Source organism: Lagenorhynchus albirostris, chromosome 12 (genome assembly GCF_949774975.1).
Source record: "Lagenorhynchus albirostris chromosome 12, mLagAlb1.1, whole genome shotgun sequence".
In the NCBI taxonomy this organism is placed as follows: domain Eukaryota; kingdom Metazoa; phylum Chordata; class Mammalia; order Artiodactyla; family Delphinidae; genus Lagenorhynchus; species Lagenorhynchus albirostris.
This window is the reverse complement of record NC_083106.1, coordinates 5,414,726-5,431,883: the sequence shown is the minus strand read 5'-3', so window position 1 is coordinate 5,431,883 and position 17,158 is coordinate 5,414,726. Positions and strand designations below refer to the sequence as shown.

Below are 17,158 nucleotides of genomic sequence, written 5' to 3'. Positions count from 1 at the left end.
AAAAAAAGACAAGGGAAATTGCAAAAAAAAAAAAGAAAACTAATGAGATGACAAAAGGAAAGCTAAATTATCTGTGATGATCACAAATAAATGGGAGAAATAATCACTAATCACAAGAAAAAGCTTTGGTGTGGAAACTTCTTTTAGAGGTTGTTCCCACTGATTGTTCCCAACAATATGGTTCTGATGAGAGCTGCCAGTCACCGAGAAATGGTCAGAATCTGGCTCTCTTACCCAAACTTGCCTTCTTTCCCACTCCACCCTTCCAATATAGTTATATACAGTTTTGGATAAATCAATAATCAGTTGTTACACTATTGTGATGACATAAATACTGTTCACTGCAAATCACACAATTACTACGATTGCATTTCTTTCTTAAGCAACTTGTTTTTCTTAGCATTGAAAATTGCCTCTCATTTTGTTTGCTTGTTTTGTATATACTTACTATTTCTTTTCAAATATTTCAGGATCTAGCAAATGAATATTATTTTCCAGATGTTCAGAGCATCGGACAACTCATCAATTTTCTTTCTTTTCCTGGAGATACCCCTTGCACCCTCCCTCTTTCTGCTACTTCTCCTTACTCCTCTTTCATGTTTGACCTCTTTTTTTCCTTTGCTGTTTGTCCTATTTTCCTCATTTTTAAAGTGCACATCTTCCAGTAGTTTCTTGTAAGTACATGAAAGGTATATTTTTCAGGCCTTGCTTATCTGAAAATTCTACCATCACACTGTTTATTAGTTTGGCTCCACTGAAAATCATTTTCATCCAGAATTTTGAGGTCATGTCTCTGCTGCCTCCCAGGTTCTTACATTGCTTAGAAAATCTTGATGCCACTTGAGTTTCCAGCCATTTGCCTGTGGCTTGTTTCCCCCAGTCTCTGAAAGCTTTCTGGTTCTTCTCTTTATCGCTGGTAATATGAAATTTCATGTTGATATGCTTTGATATGGCTGTGTTTTCATTAATTGTCCTGGAAATTTTCAATTTAGAGACATATGTCTTCCAGCACTAGAAACTTTTCATGCATTATTCCTTTAATAATGTTCTCCCTCTATTTTCTCTTACTTCTCTGTCTGTAATTCCTGCTACTAATATATTGCACCCTGTGGGCTGTTTCTCGAATTTCTTTATCCTTTTGCTCATATCATCCAACTCTGTCTTAGTTCTACTTCCTGGGAAATTTCCTTGACATTATCTTCCAAAAATATGATTGAATAATTTGTTAATTATCATAATTTTATTTTAATCTCATTGTTCTTTTAAAATAGTATTTTGTTCCCTTCTTTTATGAACACATTATGCTCATTCTCTTATCTCTCCATGAATATTTACTATAGATTTGTAGGATTTGGGTGTTTGTGTATTTGCTTTTTGCTTTCTGACTCATTATATCCTTCCTTCCCTCATTCAGTAACAATTACCTTCCTCTTTACTAGATTTTAAGACTTTCCCAATCCTGCATATAGATCAACAGGGTAGTGTACTAGTGTACTAGTTGTGAGCATAGACTATGGAATCAGACTGCTCACCTTCTAATCCTGGCTGCACTGTTTCGTTGCCACGTGATCTGAGGCGAGTAGCTTTACTCCATGTTACACTGTTGCCTGTTTTATAAAATGGGGATAATATTATGCATTTATATTTTCTCTCTAATTTATTGTCAGCCAGTGGTTTCTGTATTTTATGTTTAGTATTTTTTAAAAGTCTCACCTTGTTTCTATTCAACTTTATGGTTTATAAATTTTTAATTTTTTTATTGAAGTATAGTTGATTTGCAATATTGTATTACTTTCAGGTGTACAACATAATGATTCAATATTTTTATAGATTATACTCTATTTCAAGTTGTTATAAAAGATTGGCTATACTCCCTGTGCTGTACATTATATCCTTGTAGCTTATTTATTTTATACATAGTAGTTTGTACCTCTTAATCCAATACCTCTATCTCGCCCCTCCCCCTTCACTCTCCACATTGGTAGCCACTAGTTTGTCCTCTATATCTGTGAGTCTGTTTCTGTTTTGTTACATTCATTCTTTTGTTTTATTTTTTAGATTCCACGTATAAGTAATAACATACAGTATGTCTTTTGCTGACTTATTTCACTAAGCATAATACCATCTATGTCCATTCATGTTGTTGCAAATGGCAGAATTTTATTCTTTTTATGGCTGAGTAATATTCCATTCTGTGTGTGTATATATATACTGTGTGTATATATATTGTATACACACATGTATATATATATCACATCTTCTTCAAGGCAGTTGGTTTATCTGTTTTCCTTAAGATTTTTGTTTGTTTTGCTTTTGTATCATTTTACATTAAAAGCATACTTTTATTTTTATTGTTTCTCTTTTGGTAATCACAGCATGTAAAGCTATGACTTTGCTTCTGTGTGCAATTTTGAATTAATTCTATTTATTTTTATATATATGTTTCTCCTTGTCACTATATTATAGTTTGTATTTATAGTTTTGATGATTCATTTGAACAAAATAATACATTAAAATTTACAAATATTTAGAGATTTTTTTTCATGATCATTTTATTTATATTTATTGCTCTGTGGCAAAAGAATGTAGCTTCTCCTCTATTTACATTTTTTGGGGAATTTACTGAGGCTCTTATTAGGCTATAGGAATGCTCAGTTATTGTCATCATGGAGGCTGAAAAGAAAGTGAATCCTGTCTATGATATAGATCTTAATATATATTTATTCTATCATGTGCTTCAAATAATTTATATATTATTTTCTCTTTCACAATTTGTGAGGTCAAAGACAGAAAACTATGCTAAAGTTTTGCACTACAAAAGCAAGGAAACCACCATATGTCTTGGAAGCTTTCAGTGGGCTAGGCGCTTTCCTGGAATCATATTATTCAATCCAGCTACTATAATCCTCATTTCACAGGTGACAAAACTGAGGCATGTAAAATTTAAGAAAAACATCCATGTCATACAGTTGCCAAATGGTAGAATCAAGATTTGAATCATATCTGGATCTCCTGAGCTTCTTCTCTTCTTTACAAAATTTAGGGCTGCATCTATCACTGCAAATGACTTTTTTTAGGCACACATAGAATATTTACAAAAATTAACCATGTCCTAGGCCATAAAACAAGTCTCAAAAAATATCAAAGCATGGAATTCATACAAAGTATATTGTGCAACTAAGATGCAATTTATGTTAGAAATCAATTTTTTAAAGCAATGACTAAAACATTCCCATATATTTTGAAATTGACATATACTTTTACATACCTCATGGGTCAAATAAGAAATTCTAATGAAATTATGAAGTATTTTAACTGCACAAGAATGAAAATATCACATAAATTACATATTAAAAACTTACCAAATATATTACATAAAAATATTACAAAAAATTACATTAAAATATTTATCACATATGACATGTAAAGCAGTGTTTAGAGGAAAATATGTAGCCTTAAACATGGTATCAAAAAGAAAAAAAGGGAAAAATAGTAAATGAAGTATCCATCTCAATAAATGACAGGAAGAACAGTAAAAGAAAGTCAAAGGAAGAACAAATTATTAGTATAAAAGCAAAATAAAATAAAAATAGAAAACAACCATGCAAATGAGAGCATCAAAAACCAAATGTTGTTTGGTTTCTTGAAATGATTAATAAAATTGATAAACATTTGTAAAAGCTTATAAATAAAAAATGAAAGGCAAAAATAACCAATATCAGAAATGGAAAAGGAAATGTTATACAGACCCTACAGACATTGATAGGATATCTTGATAGGATATTATAAACAACTTTATCCCTAAAACTTTGAAATTTCAATGAAATGGTCAAATTTTTGGAATATATAATGTACAAAATGGACACCAGAGAAATAGAAAATAAGTTAAGGTACAAACAGTGGTATAACAAGTGAAGAAATTAAGTTAGTAATTAAAATTCCTCATACAGAGATAACTCAAGGCTCACATAGCCTCACTGGTTAGACTTAGGGAAAAAATAATGTAAATCTTGCACAGATTTTCTCAGACAATGAAAATAGAGAATATAGACTCCAACTCATTTTATGGTGCAACATAAACTTGATACCAACAAGGACATTACAAGAAATTACAAGAAGGAATCTTCCAGGAAAATCTCATTCATGAATATCAGTGAAAAATTTCTGAACAAAATTACTAGCAAACTGAATCCATTGATATATAAAAATGATAATTTCTCATGACAAAGTTTCTTTTATTTCAGGAAGATAAGATTGGCTTAACATTAGAAAAATCAGATAATGCCATTTACATTTGTGTATTAAGGGCTAAAAATCAGGTGATAATCTCAAATGATGGTAAAAAGCATTTGATAAAATTCAACACCCATTTCTATTTTTAAAACAAACTAAGGATAGAAGGGAGTTCTCTTAATATGATAAAAGGAATTTTTTTCAATCAGAGCAGGCTAGGTTATATTGAAAGAACAACCAATCTCCAAAATCAAAAGCTTAAAACAATAGTGACTTTAAAAAGTTCTGTTTCTCATATCTGCTACACACCTATTGCAGGTTAATGGGGGAGGTGGGGTGTTCTGTTAACTATAGTTGCTTAGGGGCCAGAATGTATAATCCTACCATGGACATTATGACTAATATATCATAGAGTCTCTGGATTCTGTTATATTCTTTTGAAGAGTGTCAGTTCTAATTCTAATGGATAGTTAACCTGCTAAACACAAACTCTAAACTTTGTCTCCCCTGTGGTGAACAGGAGGCTAAGTTCTTTCATCTTCAGTTCTTTCACCTTCCAGCCTCTGCTTATCATCTGGGCCTACTGAGATCTCTCTCATGTGTGTAATCCTTAGAGATCAGCTAAGGTAGAGTTTTCTTGCAGGTTTTTTGTTTACCTCATCTGTGGGTCTCTACCTTCCAGGATCCCCCCCTCTAATTTTTTACATACTCTGCCAGCCCAAAACTCTGTTCTCTGATACCTCAATTAAATATACCTTCTACCTCCTTCTGCCTCAGGACACACACCTTAGTTTTTGGAGGCAAAAAGTTTTCAACTCAAAATCTTACCTAGTACACTTCCATCTTGCAAGGACAGACTCCCATCCAGCTTCTGCCTACTTTCCATTCTTTGGCATGGCATTAAATATCTGGCTGCAAATTATGTTTCTGACTTAATATCTTACTCTTTCCCCTCATGCACCCAATGCTCTAGCCAAACCGATTGTGCTATAGAACTTGTCTTGCCCTTTTCTATCTTTGCTCTTCGGGGCATACCCATTCCCACACATCCTCAAATGCCTAAACGTTAAGGAAGCTTCAAAACCCACTTCCAATAGGAATTGTCCTGGAGAGCCTCTTCTGATTGCCCTCTCCCTCCCTACCCTCAACTCCAGTCCTCTCCCCACTCTGCCTTCCTATTCTCACAGAACTTTGAATTTTTCTCTCCTACATCACTTAGAATATAATGTTAGAAAGTGATATGTCCCCACAGCATCTGATGTACTGGCTAGTACACAGTAGATGCATCAAAATATTTGCATAATCTATTTAATCAGGTACATAGCTGCTATCCATACTGAAATTTGTATAGGTGTCATGATCGAAAGTGTGGAGTGGCTATTTAGGCTTGCCACTGTACTGCATATTATATAAAAACTACCTTGTAAGAACCTCTAATATGAAACAGCAAATAAAGCGTATAATGATATAATGCTTTCCACTTATTGGAGAAATTATTTAAGTAGTGAGAGTAATTGTTTATTCATCTACATTCCCTCGTGTGACTCTTTTTGTTTATGAGCAGTAACATACATTTGTGAGATGGTGTACTAGGAGGCAAGGTGACCTGGCTAAAGAATTACAAAAATATCACTGATCTACAAATAGGTCATAAAACAGTGGCCTCATTAGGAGAGCTCTAATGAGTTGAGGTCACCCAGCTATAAAGGACAAACATGCACAGACACAGCTGAAGCAATTTAAACAATACCATTTTCAAAAGCAAAATGGTATTTTTAAAGAATACGCAGTGGAAAAAAATATACCAAGTAAGAATAAAACATGCGAATCTGTATCACGATACAAAAATTGTTTTGAGAATTCTATTTAATTAGAAGGGAACAAGTCCAATTGAACTGCATTATTCTTTATGATCTAATAATTGTACTTATATCACTTGAAATTTTCCAGGTAAATTATTTTAAAAAGTTAAAAAAGTTAAAAAGTAATAATTTTTAATTTAAGAAGAAAATATATTATTTGTTCTAAAAATATGGAAAAAATTCGTGTATTACTTAGGATTATTTTGGTTACAAGACAGAAAAAGAAAACTAATTCAAAGCTTCATAAAGAATTAGGTTTGCTTAATAATTCACATAACTGAACAATCCAGGGTCTCATTTCGGGCTTGATTTAATCTGGTGGCTTGCCAGTGTCACTCTTGTTCTGTTTTATGCATGGTCATCTTAAAGCTGGCTCCCTTTTTGGCCTCAGAATGCTCCAATCCTGGAACTACGTGCTTACTAATTTATACCTGTAGAAAGGAACAAGTGCCATTGTCCTTTAATTCCCAGAAAACATAAAAGTCAGAGGTGCACTGTGATTGTACCACATGTACCAGCTTAGAACTATCGCCAAGGGGGATGGAACACACTGACTCAATTAACCCAGATCATGTAACCTACCCATAGTACAGGTTAGTGGAAGTGAAAAGAGGTAGCTTCTCAAAACACAGTGAATTCTATAGCAAAGATATTTACTGCACACCAAACATCTATCGCCTCCTTAGCATTTCTCAGTTATGCAGTTATGCGGAACGTGGGACTAACTCTGCCGACGGGCTGTGAATGGAAGAAACGAGATGTGCGTTCCCTTCAAACCAAGCATTTCAGAGCCAGTGCACAGTCCTCTCTCCTCCTCACCCCCATGTTGACGTGAACTGGGTATCTACTATGAATGAGAAATGGTCCTTTTCTGTGTGAAGCCACTTAGATTTTAGGCTTAGTCTATTACTACAGCAAACTTTACCCCTGCTGACCAATTGATATTCCCAAATGAGAATTCATAGCTGTTGAGGTCAATGGAATCTGGAATCTTAAAGTTTGAAACATCCATTTTCTGAGGAAGCTTCAGTAGGTGGTGCTAAAGACCATGTTTCTCTGTCCTCTCAGGATTAGTGTGGCCACTGGAGAAGCCATGGAGCTGGTTTCTGGGTTCTAGTGCTTGCTCTACCATTTTCTATAAATTAGTCCATCTCCTTGAGTTTGGGAGATTAGTCATCATCTCCAAAACAAGGGAATTAATATATACCCCAGATAGCTGTTGTGATCATTAAGGGAGGTCGTGTAGAGATGCCCAGGTCAGGTGATAAGCAGGTTCTTAATAAATGTCATGTTGAATATGAGCAGTCATAGCCAGGTGGGGCTGTAAAAACCAGCTACCTGATGGAGGCTGCTTTCTCCTTTCTTCTCTGTCCATTTCTCTCACACTTGATCTGTCAATTGCCTACTGCCTTTAATTCCCTAAAAAAGAAAGCCCTAATATAAAAACTGGTGTCCCTCTACATGATGTCCTATACATAAATAATGTGTTAGTGGATGCAGGATGATAGCAATCTGAGGCAGAGACTAGACATTCTCAGAAGTATTTAAACAGTTACCCGGTCACTTGCCAGAGGAAAAATTCCTTCTGGACCTGTGAGGGTGAATAAAAATCAGGCCTATCCCTGTATGAATAGGGAAAAAGACTCAGAGTGATCCAAAATAAAAACAATGAGAATGGAGATTACAGCTGTCCATGCCAGAAAAACACAATAGAATAAAAGAGAGAAAGAGCTAACAATAGCATTATTGCATTTTCAAACTGAGTTCACCACATATTGGCTGTCCCTTTCCCATTCTCAAATAAAGAAGCAAATTCTATCACTCTTCCTGTATAGTGTGGTAATTCAGAACAAGGGCTGTGAAGTCAGACTATCTGGTCAAAATTCTAACTCTGCCACATATCAGCTATCAGACAAGTTAATCACTTTGGGGCTCAATTTATAAAACTGAGGTGAGAATGGCACCCAACTTATGGTTAGTTTAGTGATTAAATGAGATAATACATTTCAAGCTCTTAGCAGAGGATGTAGTGGGTGATAAATTTTATCATCATTATCATCACCATCATCATCATTCTCTGTCTGGATTATGACAACAGATTTTGGACACCCAGGCTAAAATCTCCTATTGTTAACTTCCTCCTTCCACATGAGAGCTGAACTCTAGTCAAGGAATAACACTACTGCAGAGTGTTGCTTGCTTTTTCAGAAGATGCCAGGAAACCCAGCTTCATCAGGATGACTTGTTCCCCAAGAGCAAACCACTTAAGCTCAGGTCCCAACAGGTGTCTATTTTGCTCAAAGTCCACGCTAGAACCTGTGTTCACTGTGCAGCACTCAACATTCCTCCTGAGCAGGCTCCAAGTCTGGCCCTGTTGTCCACCAGGATCTGGTGGGATGCTGGGAAGAAGTGGGGTCTAACCATATGAGCACAGGCCTTGGGCTCGTGCAAACCAGACCCCAGCTGGTCATTAACTAGCTGTGTGGTTTTGGTAAATTAATTATTTCATCTTTCCCAGGGGGTTATAAAACCAACTGCCCAGGCATTGTGTAAGGACTGACAGATCATACAGGTAGGAAGTTTAGCACAGTGCCAAATCAAGGTGGTAATAATAGTAAATTATTATTTTTACCTCCTTGGTGTACCTTCATGGCCATGTCTTTACAGACTTCCCAACTTTGGGTCATCAAAAAATTGATAGATTTGGATTTTATAACTTTCATCCAAGTTACAATAAAAATGTTAGATGGAAACTGGACTAGGTCAAGTATGGACCACTGCAGTATTCCAGTAAGGACTCTGCAGGTCGATACCAAACCACCAAGACATATTACTGAAATTCAGTTATTTACACAGTAAGGAAAAAAGAAAAAGCCCAACTCTTCAACCATTTCTGTATCTTGCCTACAAGAGAGTTCTTGCCAGATGCCTTGCAATATAGTCTGTTTGTGATCTCTTTTATGAGTAAACTTGTTAGAATGCATGAGGTAAGCCTGGCCTGACATTCCAAAAAGCTCACTCTGGCTCCTAGAAATCACGCTGTTGTCCTAGGAGCTCTCAAATCACTTGCTTAAATAATCAATCCTAGAATTTTACCAGGTATTGATGTCAAGCTTAGCAGTGAGTAGTTTTTCAAATTCCTTCTTTGGGGAGGAAAGGGCAGCTCCTTTTTGGAAAGTGATGTATTTACCCATCTTCTATTTTGTAGCACAGCTCTCAACTTTCTTGTTTTGTGAAAAGCCTGTGTGTACTGTATCCTTCTTCATAGTCCACTGCTTCTGTTGTCTTAAAGCTGGAGCAAACTTAGACACCTTTTCTCAACCAGAGGAAAAAACATAACTGCAATTTTTAGAAGCAGTGCCTGCTTGTCACAGCACATTGTCACTTGGTTTTACTCTGAGAATGGCACCAAGGCTGGCTAACTGCTTCCTTTGCTCATCATTCCATCTGTCACCCAACTCCTTCAAGCTGAACTGAGCCAGTAGTGTAGGGACAGGGGAGCAGGGTGCTCCAAAGAGACAAATCCTCCTCTGCTTTCTGACAAAGCAGGGTACTGATAAGTTTACTCTCAGTTACTCTTAGAGGCTTCAGTATGTATGAGAGCAAAAACAGGCCCAACCTTGGTTGCAACAAGATTGAAGAAGAGTGTGTTGAATGACATTGTTCCTCAGGTTCCTTTATGTCTAGAAAGTTGTGAGTACTAAATAGATCATGCTACTGACTATAATGTTGAGACCATTTTGGTAACTGAATACTGTCGTTTATTTAAGCAAATAATATTAACTGTGTATCTATCTTTAAAACTAAGTGTTTAATGGAAAGAAAGACCAAACACTGTCACTGAATACTAAGCTGCATTCTATGGTCCTAAAGTCAGAATATATTCTTGTCTATCAAAAAACAAAAAGTTAACCACTTGTAATAACAAAGCTTTGATGGAAAAGTCTGAATTTTGCATAAAGATAATTCCTTTCTGTATGAGATGAGAGAAAAGTGATGCTTTTTTAATATAACACTCATTGGAGAACAATGAATTGAAGAAAAATGGTAACAATTATGATAGGCTTACTCCATGTACATAATAGCTAAGCTAAGTCTCTGACACTTTAATTGAGAACTTAGGCCACGTCATATTTATTTGTATAGCAATTGAGTTCTGTTTTGGAAAGAGAATAATTTCTACAATTTTGAAACCTAAATTTGGTTTGAAAACATATTTTGAATTCATTATATTCAGAAAACTAAAAATGTGTATGGTTAGTGCCCCTTGACTAGCAAAATTTATATTCATTTCAGTCTAATTCGACTAACATGATACTGGGTGCAGCAGTCTCAATTATTAATTAAATATTTCAACATCAAAAAAAAATAATACTTAAAATACTTTAAGACATCTATAATAGGCAAATTCATAGAAACAGAATGTAGATTATAGGTTACCAAGGGCTCAAGGGGAAGTGAGTGGGGAGGGTTTTTTTTTTAAAGAGGTATAGAGTTTCTGTTTTGTGTGATGGAAAATTTTGGAAATAGTTAGTGGTAATAATTGTACAATACAGTGAATGTAACTAATGCCACTGAACTGTACACTTAAAAATGGTCAAATAACATATTATATATATTTTACACAGTAAATTGAAAAATATATCATTTAAGATATCAAAATAAATAAAAACGATTTAGACGCTAGTAAACCTAACAAAAGTATACAGAATCTACTTGAAAAATACTATAAAGCTTTTCTGAGGAGTTTAATAAAAAACAAGAACAGTTGAAGAGATACATGTTCCTAACTGGAAAGATGGCCATTTCCTCCAAGTTACTCTCTAAATTTATTGGAAATTTTATCAAAGTGCCAAGCATACTTTTTAACCTGACTAAATTATTCTAAATTTTCTCTCAAAATGTAAATAGTTAAGAATAATCAAGAAAATATTGAGAAAGAATAAGGAGACAGGGCCAGAATTCTGCTACATTAAAAGATATAAATTATAATCATGAAGAATAATATTTTAGGGAAATATGGAAGGTACATTGATTTTTTAAAAAAAGCAGTGTAAAAAAAAAAGGTATTTTTTAATAGAATAAAATCCAGTGTCTATATATGCCAGTGGATAAGATAGTCTCTATTGTATCTGAGCTTATAAATCTCCAGTATTTACTGTGTTTACATTCTATTTTCAAAATGAAAGCAGAGTGAAAATACACTTTATAACCTTCTTCTTTACTCACCTGTATCTTATAAACATTTTCCTATTTTAAAAATATTTTCTATTATATGACTTTAATAGCTATAATTTTCCATTGTATAGGTATACCAGATTTTACTTAAATAAGCCAGTGTTTGGGGGAACATTTAGATGGTTTCTAATTATAAGTAATACTGTTGATACATCCTATCCTATAACTCTTTCTGCACAGCTGCATACTTCCTTTGACTAAATGCCCAGAAGTAAAATTGCTGGGTCAAGTGTTGCATGCATGTTGCTATAGAACGATTGTGATGGTTTACAATATGGTACCTAGGAGAGTGCCTCTTTTCCCAGACCTGTTTCCATACTGAGTATTAAATTTTCAAAAACTTTTTGTTAATATGATATTCAAAATTATAGAGTAGTGTTTCATTTCATTTGATTATCAATGAAGTTGAAAACTCTACAATAGAAATTGTTCACTTGTATTTATTAATTTGTGTATTGTCTATTTATATTATATGCCCATTTTTTAAATTAGCAGTTTCAATCTTTTGTTTTGTGGTACTATTTGTATATCAAGGATATTAACATGTATACCATATGTCAAAAATATTTTTTAGAATTTATTGTTTGCTTTTACATTTTGTTTATCCAATTTTAAAAGAAGTAGAAATATTTTCATCTATTCCTGATTCCACAGTAGTGAATCATAATCTAATAGTAGAAAATGTTCTCACTTTGCAAAAAATCATAGCAATAATGGAATTTATGCTTGAGAAAATCATACATGTAACTTACAACCATCTAAGATGAATGTTTTACTACTTTGACTTTAAATTATTTTTTCCTTATTCTTCAACAATTTCTATACATCTGGAAGCTCTATCTTGTTGATTATACTTGAAAGCAGTAAGCAGTACAATAGAAATCTAATTTTCTGAATATAAAGTTTCCCCTGGTTGATCTATAATGTCAGTAGATTTCTCATGTTAGACCCTTTTCAAAACCTTAAATCTTGAGTTCAGAGTCCTCACTTAAATCTTGACAATTGCTTTCAGGCCCATCAACACAAGAATAAACACATTTCTTCTCTTTCAGCTATAGAATCATATTCTCTTTATATCTGTTAACATACTTTTTCAAAAGAAAAGAACTTTGTTTCAAAAAAAAAAAAACCTCTTTTTTATTTAGTTCTACTGGGACAGTAAGAACAAAAATACTTCCAACTTAATGGTATATCTTAATTCCCTAAGAATGAGGAACAAAAATAGAACTGAGGAACTGAAGTGGAAATGGGCAATATAAAAAAAATCCCTCTAAGATGAAGTTTAAGGGGCTTTTCTAGCGCATACCATGGCTCTATTTCACAGCTACTGCAGAAGTTTTAGAGCCAGTCCCTGGTCATTTAGGATGCCTCAGGGTTCCATTTTAGATGTCATTAAGAGTAACAGTTGAAGCATTTTACTTGTCAGTCTTTGTCATTTCAATAACATTTTTCACAATCATGTTAATTCAATCGGTGTTGCGATGAGATAAAATAATTATTTCTTAATAGCTATTATTACTATCCATGGTGAGAGAGATTATTAATTTATCCCCAGGCAATCAATTAGCCATATGTACAGGGATAAACCTAATCAACAAAAGTTCGATGTTATTATTACTCATATATATAAAAAGGTTTACTCCTTAATATATTCTATATGGCAAGACTCTTCTCTAACATTGGTAGTGGATGAGCATATCTTAGCCTGTTTTATTGCGAGCTTTGGCATATATACTCTAAAAGAAGGGCACTTGACAAGCCAGCATTCAGTAGGCGCTACAACCACCAATATCTTTTCTGCAGTCACCAGATGGGCTCTACACATGCTCAGATAGCTATCTCTTCTAATACTTTCAATAGGTTCTCCTACTTGTGACTTTATAGTGTCAACAGAAAGGCTTTCTTGAAAAAAAAAAACCCGCAAAATGGAATGAAATTATATACACTCAATTTTATTTATTTTAATATATAAAAAATTAAAACAACAAACTCATGTAATTCTGTTTCGATGTCTAATCTTTCCTGACTAAGCAGTTTATAAAACATTTAGCTGGATGTGGCTGTGAGTCCTTTTTAAGAAGTGGGGTGGGATAGAGGGACGAATAGTAAGAAAAGACAGAAACCCAGGATTTTACACATCTGATTCTATTTGGCTGATAAGACAAGACAGGACCTAGGGATCTTTTAGCTTGGGGAAATGTACTATGCCTCACTCTCCTTTTATGTACATCTACACGTACTCACATCCTTCTTCCCACCATTTCTAAATCATCCCAAGGAAAACACATACACAATGATAAAAGCATTTGAAAGACTGCTTCTTTGCTGTCTTGGGCTTTGTTCTCACATTGCTAAGTAGAATTTTATCCCTATGAGCTGGAGTAGACCTTATCAAAGAAGTCCTTTATCCAAGAGGGGGCAATCTAGCATGCTGTTCCCTCTCCTTCATCCTAATAACATCTACTCGTCCCTTAGGTCCTTACCTGTGTCTGGGAGCCTTCCCTGCTTTGTACGCTGGGCTGAATGCCTTTTGGATTTGGTGTTTAAATACCATATCCTTCTTATGAAATCTCAACACACTTGTAGTATTTGTTCAATATCTTCTTCCATACTATATTGTAAGCCCCAAGGGGCTGAGTACTATAACTGTCTTGTTCACTTCTATATCTCCAATTCTTAAAACAATAACTGGTGCATAATGCATTCTCAATAAATATTTGGTGAACGAGGATTAAGTAGACTAATATACGTAAAGTGCTCAATTTAATTCCTGGCAGATAGAGGTGCCCAATACATGTTAGCTACTAGTATATGAACCATCACACAGATCTGTGCAGTACCAAACCCTAAACATGTTGAGCTTCATTGGTAGATGTTTTGAAAGAATGTCCACTGCCCATAATACTCAGAATGATATTTCTGCAGGCTCCCAGTTCTCTTCTGTTAAACGAAGTTGCGTCAGTAAAGCAGGGATCAATAACCTCTGGCTTCCTAAATAGACAAAACAATTTTAGCTTGGATAAGACCAGAAGAGAGGACCCCCACTACCACTACAAAACACTCTACCTGACCTTCTCCCTCTCCAACTTCCCGTGGTTCTCTGAAGCTCTGCTCTTGAGCATCTCATTACTACAGCTTTTAGGCTAAATTACAGCATTCTATGTTTAGTTATTTCTCAGGATATATGGTATGGTCTGCAGTGTGTCTAAATGCTGTAATAATGAGCCATCATGCCATCAGATTCCATAGTTATATTTAACTTGGTTCCTTGCGTTGAAGCTGAGCCTTCTCTATTCATTGTATTTGTGTTTGCTTTCAAACCAAACAGGAATGTAGTCTGAACTGGACCAGAAGTTGTGGGGTTGCCCTGAGGTGTTTTCATACCTCAACCCCCATTTTTTTGCTGGAGGGGATGAAGCTGACCACACTTTAGTTTTAAACACTTCCTAGTGATTCCAAAGAGAATAGCTGTGAAACCACTAAATGATACCTTATATTCTTGTATTTTCAATTGAGAATTTAGTTTGGTTCACACTTACCTTAATTGTCACCCTTGTGCCTGGCTAGTTTTTACTTTATTCTGTAGGAAATGGTGTGGGGGAGACTCTGAACTCTCTGAGCAGGTAGAGAAATTATCAAATACATTCTAAGAAGGTGAATCCAGCAGCAGTGTGAAAAGACAGGTTGAGGGAGTGGAGAAAGACAGAAAGAAGGCAGGTGGGTTAGGAAGGTATGGCAGTTCTCCAGTAGAGGAGTTCTAAGGGCCAGAATCAGAGGATAGATGGAGAGGATGGAGCCCCAAGACCAGAGGAGAGGTGGTGAGGATGGAGTCCCAGGACCAGGGGAGAGGTGGTGAGGATGGAGACCCAGGACCAGAGGGGAGGTGGTGAGGATGGAGACCCAGGACCAAGGGGGAGGTGGTGAGAATAGAACTCCAGGACCAGAGGAATGGAGGTGAGGATGGAGCCCCAGGACCAGGGGAGAGGTGGTGAGGGTGGAGCACCGGGCCTAGAAGGGTAGAGGTGAGGATGGGAGGAGGGCACAAATTCAAGAGCTACTTCAAAAACAGAATAAGATGACTTTGCAACATGAAGAATGCAAGGGATGAGAAACAGATTTTGACCCTGGATACCTGGGAACCTGGTTGTATCAATACTAAATATGGGGTAAATAGGTAAAAGGTAAAGTTTATGGGGGAAACTTATCTTTGGAACAAACTGAATTTGAGGTGATCGCAAGACACAGGCTACTGGAAATGTGAGCTGGAGTTCAAGAACAATGTTAGGACTGCCTCACAAGTACAGTGACCATGGTGTCATTCCTTTGGATGGGCTGGTTCCTTTTGTCCCTCCGTAAATGGCACATGCTTTAAAGTCATAGTCAAGTTTTTCTTTAGAAGGTAGAATATTACAAATAAGAGCCTCTGACTTTGTCCTGAAGTAGTCTCGGGCATTGCAATTTATCAGTCACCACCTTTGACTTTCTATAATAGATGCTTCATATGGCTTTTCTATTTAAATCATAGAAATGTTGGCCATTTTAGAAAGTAAATAATAGGTTCCCATGGTTAAGGACCAAGAAAGTGTGGGGGAGTTGGCTGTGTTTATACAGCCAGTTATCCGTGTCCTTGTCCCTGGGCCGCTGCATCCCCACTGGAGCAGGTTTCCAGACCCTGCACTTGGGGGACACCAGGTAACTTACTGTCTCCTGTTCTATCTCTGCAGTACAGCTTGTTACTGTGCATTCAGAATTATTCTTTAAAAACATTTTGCATGCCTTTGGTATCTTAGTTATGTACAGTTAATTCCTTCTAAAGTTCTGAACGTTAAAAATGTTTGCTTTTCTTCCCTACTTTCTTGAGAGTCTAATTATAGTCACTTTATGGTCACTTCTACCAACAATGTTCTCGATGTTTGTAACCAGTCTATAGTTTCTACTCATACACAGCATAACCAGTCTCTTCTTCCCCAAAAAAATGTTTTTTCGTGGCAACAGTTTTAAGCATAGCATGGATTGCTAACTGAAAGGGATCGTTGCATAAAAAGTTATGTGTTGGGCTTCCCTGGTGGCGCAGTGGTTGAGAGTCCGCCTGCCGATGCAGGGGACACGGGTTCGTGCCCCGGTCCGGGAGGATCCTACATGCCGCGGAGCGGCTGGGCCCGTGAGCCATGGCCGCTGAGCCTGCGCGTCCGGAGCCTGTGCTCCGCAGTGGGAGAGGCCACAACAGTGAGAGGCCCGCGTAGCACAAAAAAAAAACAGTTATGTGTTGTCAGCCTCCACGGGGTCCTTTAGCAACACGAACTGATCTTTTACCTTTCATGCTACTTGTCCATCACCAGCCTCTTAGGATTGATGAGGAATCAGTGCAAGTCAGGAGAACAAATAATACACAAACACGATCCTGTTTATAGCATTAACAGTGCATCATTCAAAGCTGTAATAAGCCAGGCTCATCCCATTGGTGATCCCCAGTAGAGTACAGTTTAATTAAGTGGTCTACGAGACGACTTCCCTTAACATTGTAGAAATGAATGCTTTCTATTTTTGGCTTGTTCCTTTTCCTACTGTATAGATGCCTTGAACCTCCGAAACCGACAGGTCATCTGCGTCACTCTCAAAGTCCTACAGCATCTGGTTGTGTCCGCTGAGATGGTGGGTGAAGCTTTGGTGCCCTATTACCGTCAAATCCTCCCCATCCTCAACATCTTTAAGAATATGAATGGTGAGCTAATATCCCAGAAATCAAAATGTCTTTTAAGCACTAAGAAAGGGAGTGGTTTGAGGTAGAGTTAATTAGCAACACGCTTAGGATTTATTATTGCATA

General features: G+C 36.1%; 1 protein-coding gene across 1 annotated transcript in view; it reads left to right on the top strand.

The window, feature by feature from the left end:
* The window catches only part of PACRG (parkin coregulated), a 518,861-nt gene that overhangs the window by 289,199 nt on the left and 212,504 nt on the right, over positions 1-17,158 (top strand). The window contains exon 4 of the mRNA XM_060167848.1: positions 16,906-17,055. Coding sequence (XP_060023831.1) covers positions 16,906-17,055 — 150 coding nt within the window. The remainder of the gene's footprint in view (positions 1-16,905; positions 17,056-17,158) is intronic.